A 14,518-nucleotide genomic window follows, 5' to 3' on the forward strand; every position below is an offset into this window, starting at 1 on the left:
AAATTATCACTTTGGTTTTCTTTTTTTTTATGGTTTGTGAGGGTGATGTAAAATCTGAAAACAAGATCAAAATAAATTTTTGCATTTCATCTATGAGGAGTTAGTCACTGAGAACACGCTGCTGATGCAAATAAGTTTAAGAATATTGGCTATCCCTACTTCTGGTTTTTCTTAAGTTAATGAGGATGACATTTTATAATAGCAATGAATGAACAGAAAAGTAATTCAAGTAAATTGTATAGCTCTGCCATACAGTATCATAGCTGAAAATGTTGTTCCAGGAAGATATTTTGCAGAAACTTTAATCAGTTGAAGTAGGGTTTTGTCACTAGTGATGAATGGATCAAAAAGGTACACTTACCCAAAACACATAGCTCCAACATACCGCATGGCTATAATGGGCAAACATTAAAGGCTTCCATAACCTTCTGTGGATTTGAACATGGCGGACACCAGACAGGCTTTCTGACACACTGAGATTATCTATCACATCACTGTAAAGAAACCTTAGGGCTTGTCTACACTCTAAATACTACAGTGGCACAGCTGAACTTCTGCAGTGCTTCAGCATAAACATTTCTCATGCCAATGGTAGAGATTCCTGCATTGACCTATGTAACCCATGTCTCCAAGGGGCAGTTGCTAGGTCAATGAAGGAATTCTATCAACCTAGAGATGCTTACACCAGGCTTTAGGTCAATTTAACAATGTCGGCAGGGTCTTAATATAATTGAGAACTAGGCTTACTTCACTTACGCGTCATATACCAGATGTGGAGGTGGTCATTCTCATGGAACTACAGTATATATTATTCTACTTATTAAAAGCAGGGGTGGCCCATGAATATAGGTCGACTCAGCCGTCGCCTAGGGCACTGCCTTCAATGGGGCGCCTGGGGCGCTCCATGATGACGTCATGCCATTGATGGCTGTTCTGCCTGGGGCGCCAGCTGCCGCAGCCCACCTCGGGCCACCCCTGATTAAAAGTCTTCACTCATCCATCACTCTAGCTGGTACAAACTGGTGTGTCACTCTCATACATTAAAGATCTGGCCTCGCCGATTTACTGTATATGGCAGTTGCTGTATGTGCTTATTATGTGTCTTATCCTAACACTATACATAATATCTACCATGTAATTAAATGTTTCAGAGCAAATGTTTTAATGTAATTATGTGTTTCACATAGGATTCTGAGTCCAGTTTGTAAATGCAAGTACTATTGACCATATGCCCAGGTGAATTCTAATGTATTTGAAGTGACCAACTACAATTCAATTTCAATTCACCTGAGGTCTAACTTGCGTAGTGTTTCTTTGGGAGGCAGCATGAAAGATACATGAATTGATATGAATTCCTCGTCAGAAGAGGAAGATTCTGTTGTGTTACTGTGCTGTGAGTCAGATTTTTAACTCTTGAAATAATAAAGTCACTGAACAACCAGTGAAAGAAAGTTCATTTGATCCTGCATCACTGCCCTCAAAAAGCGGTGTGCCACTGAGTTCACTGGCACAGGATCATGTTCTTATTAAGAAGGAATTTAGGCCTTAATCATCCCCTATGGAAAAAGAAGCATAGAGCTTAGTATACATCAAGTATTCTTTATTTTGGAAGCGGAGATCATGAAGAGAGGCGTGCCTTGAGCCAACGCATTTTCCTTTCTTCCTGCACCTGAAAGAACCTGCCTAGCAGTGTCTGCTCTGTTGAGAAAATGGCTGAACGTGAGTGTGTCTTGGAGGTCCTTCCCAGAGTCACTAGAGCATAATGTGAAGTGCTTCCTCCAGGTAACGCATGCTCCCTTTAGAATACTTCCAACCCCTGCTGCTCATCCAACTATAACCTTTCAACAGACCTTTCTTTTTTTTAAATCTCAGTGGACAACTATATTTCTCTTTATCCCCAAGGAAGGGTTTCCCTCCCCACTATCACCACAAAGATTTACATCACAGTGGTCGTTGATCATGGAGGACTAAGGCATTCACTCCATGCCTCAACGTCACTCCTAACTAACAGGGTTAACTCAATGGAGCAACTCAGTTGGCTCCTTCTCTCCCTACTTCAAAGACTAAACATGCTATTTTTTCATGGTTTCCAACCCCTGTTCATCCAGGAACAAGGGACTTGTAACAAGAATTGGGCCTATCTCCTGTATGGCACCATAAAGAATTAATCACAAGGCCACTTGACTAGCCTTGCTTTCAGTATTCTGAAAGGTATGCTACAGTAAGCAGAGTACATTTTTATATGTTCCAAAAACACTCTCTGGGGTAAGCCAACATTCCTATTATAGACCAGAAACAATGAAGAGCCCCCAACAGCTTGCTGGTTTCTCAAAGACCCCTTTATTTCCCAGTCCTCCATATCATAGCCAGATCTGGCTCACCAAATCACAATATAGGCAATATAGAGATACATTATATTGGCCATCTGCCTCTATTCCCAGTTCAGAAAAAAGGCAAAATGTTTGGGGGTGCTCTCCAGCTGGTATGAATCAGCATTGCTCTATTGACATCCGAAAAAGTCTGCTGCTTTGCACTGAGCTGAGACTCTGTCCTTTTAAAAAAATAACTTATTTTTAAATTGCCTTCAGTTTTTTTGTATGTTTTGCAGAGGGGTTGTGCTAAGGAAAGGTTCCCTGTGCCAGGAGTGAAAGCTGGGGACAACTGCCCTTCTAAAAAGTACCATGCATCAGATTCTTTAATAATGGTACAAAACACTACAATATGCAATAGTGCTGCTACTAGTGTATGAACTAGTAATATAGAAAATGACAGCATCTTCTATATAGGGCTAATGGTGGGGAAACCTTTCAGGTGTGTGTGTGTTTCTTGTTTATTTTTTATCTTGTGGCACAGCAGGGTTTTTTTCTTAGCTGTATCTAGGCAGAACATGAAGTGCCTCAACCCAGTACGTAGCTCACAGCGAATAGCAAAGCAGTGATTATGCAACACTACCAGCTCTCTCTATACAGCGAGCAAGGTTTTTTTCTCTTCTCATATATCATTCACAATCCACTGCAGTGATTCCCCAAAGTCAACATATACCTTTGGCACAAAGGAGAAGAGTAAAGGGATTGGTTGTGACAGGTTTCCTTCTTCTGAGAGTAGGATATTCCACAGAAGAACAAACCCCCCAAAGCAGGCTTTTTAACATTACCTTATGAATAGAATGCCCTCTAAAACAACATGTAGGAAAAGAAAAAAACCCACTGTGGATAGCATTCATCTCTAAAGCATAGATGCATCAGAACTAAAATACCTCCACCCAACACAGACAAAGTTTGGAACTGGACCTTTTTCTGCCAGAAAAAGCCATTTCACAGTGTAGAGTGGTCCTTTTTAGAGGAATTACTGAGAGAACATTATTTTCACCGCTCTATGTTAAATGAGTAAACAAACTAATCTATTGCATTTTATATTTTCATTAATTTTTATTTTATAAAGAAATAACACTAGAAGCATAATAGCATTTTATCAAGTAGCAAACATTATGCCTTATGCTTTTCATCAATAGACTATTAGGGATTTTTATACACAAACCTGTTTAGAATCAGGAGTCATTAGATTTAAGCTCGTGGTGGATATATTCAGAGTTATGTTCATTCCTGCAAATTGAAGATTGCTCTTTCCCAAGATGCTAGAGAGAGCTTTGCTTGGTGGCTGTGAAGTAAAGTAGCACATTTTAGTTCTCTGTCGATTCGTGATGGTAACTGAAATGGGATGCTAAACTACATTATACTGTTCAGCCCCATGGTATCACTGTGTGTAACAAACCTCATTTAAAAGTCTCAGAGGGGTAGCCACATACCTTAGTTTGTAACTTTAAAAACAAGGAGTGGTCTTGTGGCACCTTAGAGCAGTGTTTCTTAAACTGTGTTCCAAGGCACACTGGTGTGCTGTGAGATAGTCAGAGGTGTGCCTCTGAGAATAACAGAGTTCAAAATGGCTGCCCTTAAAGAAGTAGGCAACTTTTTTTTTTTTTGCTCAGTAACTCCCCCCCTCCTCTTTTTCCCCTCAACAATCCTTGGTGTTCCTCATTAAAAAAAATATTGTTTGGTGTTCTTTGGTCTTAAAAAGTTTAAGAAACACTGCCTTAGAGACTAATCAAAATATATGGAATCATGAGCGTTTATGGGTAAAACACAACTCATCTGATGAGTTGGAGCGAAAATAACAGAAACCAAGATATCTCCCTGACACATCTCAGGACCAAATCTATACAAATACATTTCCAGAGCCCCAACCAGGAGTTTTCTATCTTCTACCCAAGATCCATAAACCTGAAAATCCCAAATGTCCCATAATTTCAGGCATTGTCACTCATATAACAAGATTATCTGGCTATGTTGACTCTTTCCTCTATCTGCACTCCTAGCTATCTTTGAGACACCACCGACTTCCTGAAGAAACTACAGAACATCAGCAATCTTCCTGAAAATACCATCCTGGCCACCATGAAAGTAGAAGCTCTTTACATGAACATTCCACATGAGGATGATCTACAAACAGTCATGGGATGCTATTCCTGAAGATACCTCAAAACAGGTGTTGGCTGAGCTATGTTTTCACCCACAACTATTTTCAATTTCGGTACAATGTATACCTTCAAGTAAGTGGCAATGCTATGGGTACTCCCATAGCACCACAATTTTCCAACATTTTTATAGCTGACCTTGAACAATGTTTCCTCAGCTCTTGTCCCTTAGCATCTTTCCTCTACTTATTCTACATTGATGACATCTTCATCATATGAGTCCAGGGGAAGGAGAACCTTGAGGAATTCCACAGGGATTTCAATAACTTCCACCCCACCATCAACCTCCGTCCAGACCAGTCCATGCAAGAGATCTACTTCCTTGACACTACAGTACAAATAAATGATGGTCACATAAACACCACCTTATACCGGAAACCTACTGACCACTATTCTTACCTACGTATCTCCAGCTTCCATCCAGGACACATCACACGATCCATTGTCTTCTACAGCCAAGACTAAAAATACAACCGGATTTGCTCCAATCCCACAGACAGAGACAAAGACAGACACTTATAAAGATCTTTAATCTAAATAACCCACCTGGGAATGTGAGGAAACAGATTGACAGAACCAGACAAGTACCCAGAAGTCAACATCTTCAAGATAGGCCCAACACGGAAAATAACAGAACACCACTGGTCATAACTTACAGCCTCCAGTTTAAACCTATCCATCACATCATTTTCAATCTACAACCTATCCTGGAAAATGATCCCTACTCTCATAGGCCTTATGAGACAGGCCAATCCTCACCTACAGACAACCCCCCCTAAGCTGAAGCAAATCCTTTCCAGCAGCCACAAATCACACCTCAGATACACTCACCCAGGAACCTTCCTGTGCAACAAACCGCGCTGCCAACTCTGTCCACACATCAATACAAGTGACAACATCACAGGACCTAACCACATAAGCCACAAACTCAGGGGCTCATACAACTGCACAGCTTCTAATGTGATATATACCTTTAAGTGCCTGCAATGCCCCTCTGGCATGTACATTGGCCAAACTGGACAGTCTCTGCAACAAAGGATAAATGGACACAAATCAGACATCAGAAATGGTAACACACACAAACCTATATGGGACCATTTTAACCCACCTCGTCATTCAATCATGGATATAAAAGTAACTCTTCTTCTACAAAGGAATTTCACTACCCAATTACAGAGAGAGATTACACAACTGGAATTCATCTACCAATTTGACACTGTTTCCCTGGGCTTGAATAAAGACATTAATTGGTTACAAAGCCAATTTCCTCTGTCTTTAACTTCCACATTTTCACATCAAAAGCTATGAAAAGGACACATCCAGCCCTCTTAATTAGCCTCGTTAACATGGGTCCTACAATTGACAGGTACTACTTTTGCTGTTATATGGATCTTGGAGTCTGTTATTTCCACTCCAACTCATCTGATCAAGTGGGTTTTACCACAAAAGCTCATGATACTATATAGTTTTTGTTAATTTCTAAGGTGCACAGGACTGCTTGTTGTTTTTAAACCTCATCCAAGATAACATCAGCCATTCCAGGGAATTGATGAAGGCTCATATCTATTGTACCTCTGAGACAAAAGCTCTAGCCAGTCTATGGTCAGTACAGGAGCCCAACTTGCTAATAGTAGCCCTCCAGTTTCTAGCATGCAAGATGTACAATGCACACTTCACACAGGATCAGCTGACATCTTAAGGGCTAATATTCAAGAACGATAACTTTTAATCTGCATGAGTAGTGATCACTTCTTATGGGCTGCTACTTTTCTCTCTAGGTCATTTCTCATAACACAAATAACAAAATGGTTAAAGCATAAATTGTGTAAAATAACAACAAACCATGGGTTACACAGCATTACAAGTGTACAATAGCCAGGGGGGGTCAAATCCTGTATTTACAACACCAAAAGCACATATTCTTAATACTTGAAATGAAGGAATAACATTATTGGCTATAAGTACGTAGTGGAGTTTTATTCTCATTAGAGACAGCTGCTGAAAGCAGATATAACTGCACACACTAAGCCAGTGTACTTCATGCAGAATAATTTTTTCTATGTAAACTATTAGTCTTCTTTTCAGCTTGCACTGCAAATCTCTGTTGAACACTCTCTCCATGTGTGGAGTGGAAATCGCAGTGATATCAAAGGGAGATCCACAACAGAATATCTGCAGAGTATGATCTTCAGAGTGAACAATAAATCCCTATTACAGACTAGAGGCCCTGGAGGTTTTTCGCCTTCCTCTGTAGCATGGGGTACAGATCACAGCTAGAGGATTCTCTGCATCTTGGGGTCTTCAAAGTATTTGAAGGCTTCAATATCTGAGATATAGGTGAGAGCATTATTCTGGGAGGGGTGGGTGAGATTCTGTGGCCTGCACTGTGCAGGGGGTCAGACTAGATGATCATAATGGTCCCTTCTGACCTTAAAGTCTATGAGTCTATGAGAATTTTCCCTAGCCACGTAAGTTAAGACACATGAGCTAAAACTGACAAAAATATGGGAGTCACTATGAAGACAGGATGGGGAACAGACCTGCAAAAGTTCATGATTTTGTTGTTCTTGTTGTTGTGGTGGTTAAAATTTAGCTGATGTGCTGCTACCAGCACCATTTCCCTTTCCAAAGGGCTGGTTTGTTTTAAAAGTAGCATTTCTTCCCAATTCCTAACTAGAGTTACCACGACTTCCTTAGTGACTTTCTTTTTGGCAACTTGTGTGTTGCCAAAACGTTGCAGGGTAGACATAGCCTAACACACACAGAGGCTACATCTAGACTGCAGGCTTCTTTCGGAAGAAGCTTTTCCGGAAGAGATCTTCTGAAAACCCTTTTTCCAAAAGAGAGCGTCCACACTGCCAAAGCGCATCGAAAAAGCAATCTGCTTTTTCGAAAGATAGTATCCACACTGAATGGACACTATCTCACAATTAAGCTGTGATTACTATGGATGGAGTGGACACCAGGGCACCTGTGCTTTTTTCTCTTTTCTTTTTTTCGAAAGAACTCCCTCTTCCCCATCCACACACACCTTTTCCTGAAAGAGCCCCTTTGGGAAAAGCCTTCTTCCTCATAAAAAGAAGTTTACCAGTGTCGGAAAAACCCTTCTGGTCTTTCAATTTTCTTTCAAAAGAACGCAATCGCAGTGTGGACGTAAATGAAGTTTTTCCGAAAAAACTCTGTAGCATAAACATAGCCTGATTCAACAAGCCGGCTGATTGGGCACTAGGAACTCCCTTTCACCCATTTTCCCAATGCTCTTTTATGTTATTTTTTTTTCAAGAAAAAAGACATTTTCCTTGCTTTTACTTTCTGATTAAGAGCACCCATTAGAAAGTCTGAATATGGAAGGTATTTTTTGAAAAAGCAATTCTAAAGCAGATTCCATTGCTTTGATGAGCATTATTTTTTTAATGTTTGTGTGTGTTTGACTTGTAGTTAAATACAATATCACAGGTGGCCCATAACAGGTAAAAATATACCAGAAAAAGGGGTCAAAGTCAGCAAGGACAATGCGTGGGTTCTCATTCTGAACCCTCCCCCATACATTCTATTTATGTTGATAGTATAACTGTAATCTATTTCAGATGTAAGCTGACATCACTTCAAATTAGGCTTCCTAAAGGCTAAATTGTAGCCATGCCAAAAGCCCTGAGTAAGGGGCAGTTCAAGGTTGTGCTGCTCCAGAGGTTTGTACAAGCACTCAGAGTCACAATATGGTATCTGGCTGCTTCCCTTCTTGCTTCAGGAGGGCAACAGTTTGTGTCAACCATATATCTGGCACAGTGTACTTCCCCCCCTTTGCTGTGGCCCATAGTATGGGGCCAGAACTAAGACTTCACTCACTCCCCAGCCACTTCCCCACCCAGATATGCTTCTAGCCATGATATGGATCTTATATGCAGAGGAGACACTCCCTTACTTTGACTTCTGGTGAGTGATGTTGACCAGAAGGGCAGTAGGTGCAATTTACGGTGGCTGCAACAGAGAAGGCTGAAAGATTTTGCATTTGCAATTCTCACTCTGACTTCAACTCACCTGCCCACTGTGTCTGGGTTTCCACGATGCTGACCTAAGGAAATATGGTCTACTGACAAGAAAGAAAGAAAAATACCTTTCTTTTTTTGAAGGCTCCTTTGGTTCCAGGTACTGCTTCACAAACACAGCTGATTGCTTCCCTGTGAAGACAGAAAATAAGCTTTAAAGCAAATGTAGGTATTTGTTTCTTCATTATATGTTCAAATTGCACTGAAGGGGAATATTTGATAACTTAGTTCTTTATGGCATGGGTCACTCTCAAGTGAAGACCCAATAACTAGTGAGTCAATTAGTTCTTTTCTCACCAGAGGATGATCTTTAAAACTGAATCAATAAAAAAAAAAAACAAGGTACACACAAACTGCCAAAAACATTTCCCTCCTACTTTCCTGCACAAATGTGAATGTTTCTCCAAATTTAGACTACTCTGCTCTGAGGTACAAGATAGATAAAACTCAATTTTGGTTCAAGGTTTCTTGATTGATTCTAAAATTGATTCTTTACACTACTGGAGAGCTGGTATATGCTGCACAATTTTCATTTTTTAAAATCCTTGTGAGAGATTGGGTCTTAAAATCAATATTGCTCTTAAGTGTTAAACACTGTTTGAAAATATTTGTATTTATTTTTGTTTTTTCCTACATTTAGAACATAGAAATGATAATTTTCCTCCCTCTCTGACACTTTTGAGGAGTGAAGCAAGGCTGGTTTCACGTAGCATCAAAACTCCCAAAAATATTTCTGCAATCATTCTGCTGTAAAGTACATGTTGTAAAGAAAATATATGATAGTGTGTTATGGTGTAAAGGTTTTACTGGTATTTATTTGTTATGACCCCCATATTTTGTGACCTTGACTTAGCCCTACAAATATCTTATCATATACATTATGTTTTCATTTTCTAACAACACCTGTGTCATTGGAAATTAATGCTAATAGGCTAGGTGAAAGAAACATACACTCAGGGGTAATTTGAATGTAGAATATGACTACATTTCAAAATGTAATTTTGCAGATCATGAAGCTAAATATCTTTAGGCCCTTTTGGTATTTAAACAATAGGTCAAATGTGCCAGCCTAATTGTTAATCCTTGAAAATCTGTAAACATGCATGCACAGTCATTCTTAGACACGTCAGTATCAAAGCTGTAATGGACCTAGGCTAGATTGATGAAATAGTTTGTAATGGCTCCACTGAGATAAACAAACATATATTTAAACATATAAAGATAAACAATATTTTTCAGTTTAACAGTATTAAATTTTGAGGGAGATCTCAAATTATTAACAGAATATTGTGCGTATACTTCCAAGTGGACAGCTGACATTTCTTTTATACAAAATCTTTTTTGATATAAATAAAAAACTGGAGAGACCCCACACCACAGCAAGCTTGAAAACCCACACAACTAGAAATAGCCAAAATCTCAAAAACAACCTGAAAGATCATTAATAATGGAAATATTACATTAATTCTACTCTGACAATACATAATCCATCTGAATGTATGAGATCAGCATGAGTGTGGTGTATGAGCATGCATGTATGTGAGTGCACACCCAGATGATTGTCTAACAAATGAAGTTATTGATTGATTATAGAGGAAACGACTCTATAGCTAAGGCCGTGTGGCATTTCTCACCTAGGGCCCAAACCAGAACACTTGACATTAACTTCAACAGACTTTGGATCAGGCCCTTAAAGCAAGATTAAATCCCTCCATTTCACCATTCAGTGACTGAATTTAGTCATTGAAGTTCATGACCTTGCGCTATTAAATTCCATCCCATTTCTATTATTCCAGTTTTTAAGGGCACCAAATCTCCTTAAATGATAGTCCAGGCCTCCTCCCAACCTTGTAATAACCACACACTTTATTAGATCACTTCCACTTTTTGTGCCAAGGTCATTAATTAAACTGTTAAGTAACACTGGACCAAGACTGATCCCTGACTCCACCAGGAAATTCCACTGTTCTCTTTCTAGCATAGCTCATTGTAATTTCCCCTTTAACCACTTCCTTACTCATTATTTGAGTCTCATATTAAGTATCATGCTCTCCAATTTTGCACCCACAATTCTTTGTACAGGCACATATCAAAGCAGATTAACTATGCTGACAGCTGCTTGTTTGAGAGTGCGCTTACCGGACTTGTGCATACAAACATGTAGCTAAACCTGAAAATACAAGTTTGTGGCACATTCACATGATTAATCAATGGCATGGACTCTGGAAAATTTAGACATAAATGTACTGCTTGCTTGACATGGAAAAGTGATTTTCAGAAATATGTGCAAACATTTCTATGCCTTATGCCATTATGGTAACGAGGCACGTACTGCATAGTGCAGCACTAGATCAGTATTTTTGCCTCTGCACAGATTGCAAGGACCACATGCTGAGTGCCAAATCTGTACAACAATTTTCTGCTTTGCAGACGGTCATACTTTGACGTCATTTTCTCAGTACAAAACACACTATCTGTTTTCAGATTTCAGCAAGCAAATATATCCAGTGAAGTGCTGTCTGTATGCGATACTGCATTTCTCCAGTCTTACCTCATTGATGATCTGATATTTTTGTGAGAAAGAAAAGCATGCCTTTCACATTGGCATCATGTTCCATTTAAAAGTCTATAATTCTGTTATTTGTTTTTCAGAACTTTAAACATCATACTTTGTGCACACTTCTAGCCTTAAGGAAGCTGAAATCTCTTTCTTTATTAAACATTTTGTTTTCACAATAACATGAATGTACCCTTGCTTGCTTTGTTTTGGATTTGTTACATTTATTTAACTCGTTTAATTGATTATGTTTTATGAAAAGAGAGTGCTGAAGCTATTTTTGGGGGGTGGAGGGGAATGAAGATGGGCATGTAAAAGTGACATTGACTTTTTAACTGAATTATAAGAAAAAACCTGATACATCAATTTTGAGACTAGAAATTTGCACACATAAAATGGCTTGTGTGCCACAGCCATAAAACTTGCCGTTTTTTCTCATCTATCCACATTATCCCATACTTCCATTTTTATCTTTGCCAGCCTGAATCCCACACCCAACGATTCAAATGGCGAGAAACAGAAACAAAGAGAAGTCTATACACTACTGTATGCAAAAAACATGCAATGACTTTACTTAGGAAAAAAACTGCATATTTCTGGATGAATTCTGAAGTCTGCCCTCATTTATTTCTGAACAGTCTTTCTTTGTCAGTCCTTTTAATAAACAAATTACAGTAGCTACCACCTGCTAAGGAGAAACAAGGGTTATATTTAAATTAAAATAACACTTTAATACAGAAAAAAAATCCCACAGAGGCCATAAATAAACTTTCAGAAATATATTTAATAATCAGAATATTGTTTGTTCACTTATAAAAAAGGTACCAAACATTTTAGCATTTGACATGATTAAAGGAATAGTTAGAAGCCTTAATGGCTAGTGCTCACATATCACAGTTAGTGGTGCTTTAAAGGTGAAGAGGCAAACTGATGGGGTCTGATAGAGACGAGGATAAAAAAGTAGCTAATGCAAATAGAACTGAGAGTACAGAAGAGAAAGATGAAAGGCTGATGGACAGGTCTTGTGTTACAAGGGTACAGTGAATAATCCTGGAGCAGAGCTGCTTGTACATGGGGTAAAAAGATCTAATGATGTGAAATGGTTACATCGAACACAAAATAGGAATATGGATTGGCCTACTTATTCTAAATCATAGAAAGCATGGAGGAGAGGATTTGTAAAATCAGCTGGCGGTGATGAATATGGACACGCACACAAGTTGTGGTAAACGTATACAGCATGGTATAAAGCTATTTCTCTTTTTCTTCCCTTCAGCTTCTCAGTTTTTTTCTTACAATTGGGGATTCTCTCTGTTTATGATAGACCTGTAAGGAGGAAACACAAACAAGCTGGCCATTCCATTCTTGTCACATTTTATAAATTGTATACACTATCAGTACTGTATAATCAACTCTAATAAATAGAGAAATACCTCGCTGGAGTTGATTAGCTACGTAACATAACTTATAGTTAGATATATCGAACTACACAATAGTAATTCAAAAGGATTAGCCCAATTGTTACTCTTGCAGAGTTTTCTATATGCATTTGAAAAATGTTTTCTAAATTTAATATTTCAGAGCACCCTATGTCAACAATGCATAGATGTTTTTAACACCTTCACTGCCAATGATACTTGTTATCCATTAATTTGGTGTAGTGGTGTTGTTATTTTCAAACTTCCATGGATGCATATTTATTAGGGGAAAAACCAGGCAGACTTTCTTAGCATAACCAGTATTTTTCACTGATATTAATCCTTTATAGGAATTTATTCACCTGCATACGAAATTCTACATAAAATAAGAATAAAATGCAGTTTTATAAATCAATGTCGTTTAAGCTACTACGAGATCTGGAAAATTCTACAGTTTTATGCACAAGCAGTACAGAGTATTTTATATACAGTAAAACTCCGATGGTCCGGCATCTGACGGTCCGGCGCTCCTGATGGTCCGGCACCATCAGGAACCCGGAAGTGCTCTGGGCAGCCAGACCATTGGAGCTGCTCTGCCCCCAGCTTCCCCGATTCAGCCACTGCTAAAACTGACCAGCGCTGAATCCGGGAAGCAGGGTGCAGAACAGCTGGAGTGCTGCCGGGTAGGTCCAATAACGCTGCCCCTCGGGGCTGCGGGACCAACCCAGCAGCATCCCAGCTGTCCCGGATTCAGCCGCTGCTGAAATTGACCAGCGGCTGACTCCAGGAAGCCCGAGACAGAGCTGCTCTGCCCCAGCTTCCTGGAATCAGCCACTGGTAGTTTCAGCAGCAGCTGACTTGGGTACACCTGGGACAGAGCACCTGGGGTGCTGCTGGGTTGGTCCCCGCAGCGCCGAGGTTTGGCGCTACCAGACCAACCCAGCAGCGCCCCAGCTGCTCTGTCCCAGGCGTCCCGATTCAGCCGCTGCTGAAACTGACCAGGGCTGACTCCAGAAAGCCCGGGGCAGAGCAGCTCTGCCTCGGGCTTTCTGGAGTCAGCCGCTGATCAGTATCAGCAGCAGCTGACTTGGGGACACCTGGGGCAGAGCAGCTGGGGTGCTGCTGGGTTGGTCCAGTAGCGCCGAGGAGCGGCGCTGCGGGACCAACCCGTCAGCACCACAGCTGCTCTGCCCCAGGCGTCCCCAAGAGCAGCTGGGGTGCTGACGGGTTGGTCTCGTGGCGCCAAGGGTCGGCGCTACCGGACCAACCCAGCAGCACCCCAGCTGCTCTGCTGCAGGCGTCCCCGATTCAGCCACTGTTGAAACTGACCAGCAGCGGCTGAATTGGGGACTCCTGGGGCAGAGCCGGACTATCAGAAGGGAGAGCTCTGAGGGGGTCTGGGATAGCATCCCCCCACCCCACCCCAGACCCCTCATAGCCCCCCCTTCTGTTAGTCCGGCATATCTGATAATCCAGCACCCCCTGGGTCCTAAAGGTGCCGGATTATCAGAAGTTTACTGTAGTTGAAACTTACTTCTAATAAGCTAGTTAAAAAAAATCAGAAAAGGTCTTGTGGAATTCTGCATGCAATTACACACCTAATTTGTATGCATAAGTACCCTTTGCAAGTACAGAGGGTCAATTTTGGGACCACACACATCTGATTTTTGTGCACAATTATGTGAATACCAGTTAGGAACAGAAATCCATTTTTGTGCACATTGTAGTGCTTATTTCTGAAAATAAGACCTTTTTATTTTTACACATCTTATGGACTCTAAAAGCCCTTCCAGTAGAAGAGGTATATTTTCACACAATCTTCTAATATGGTGCATGCCTTTTTTGTACATATATAGTGTACACGCAAAAAGCATGTATTTGCATGTACACATCAAGAGGGATTCTCTTTTTCATAAAATGCTGAGGCTTTGGAAGGTAAGTGCAATGATGCCCACAAACTAAAGGA

At 40.3% G+C, this 14,518-nt stretch overlaps 1 protein-coding gene across 6 annotated transcripts in view; it reads right to left on the reverse strand.

Annotated features, from left to right (window-relative positions):
• The window catches only part of SHC3 (SHC adaptor protein 3), an 86,074-nt gene that overhangs the window by 31,703 nt on the left and 39,853 nt on the right, over positions 1-14,518 (reverse strand). For all 6 annotated transcript variants that reach the window (XM_075931868.2, XM_075931865.2, XM_075931869.2 and 3 more), the window contains 2 exons: positions 8,646-8,709; positions 3,538-3,657 (listed from right to left, as the gene is read on the reverse strand). In XM_075931868.2, the coding sequence (XP_075787983.2) occupies positions 3,538-3,657; positions 8,646-8,709 (184 nt within the window). The remainder of the gene's footprint in view (positions 1-3,537; positions 3,658-8,645; positions 8,710-14,518) is intronic.

Source organism: Pelodiscus sinensis, chromosome 6, assembly GCF_052426305.1.
Source record: "Pelodiscus sinensis isolate ZL-2025 chromosome 6, ASM5242630v1, whole genome shotgun sequence".
Lineage (NCBI taxonomy): Eukaryota > Metazoa > Chordata > Testudines > Trionychidae > Pelodiscus > Pelodiscus sinensis.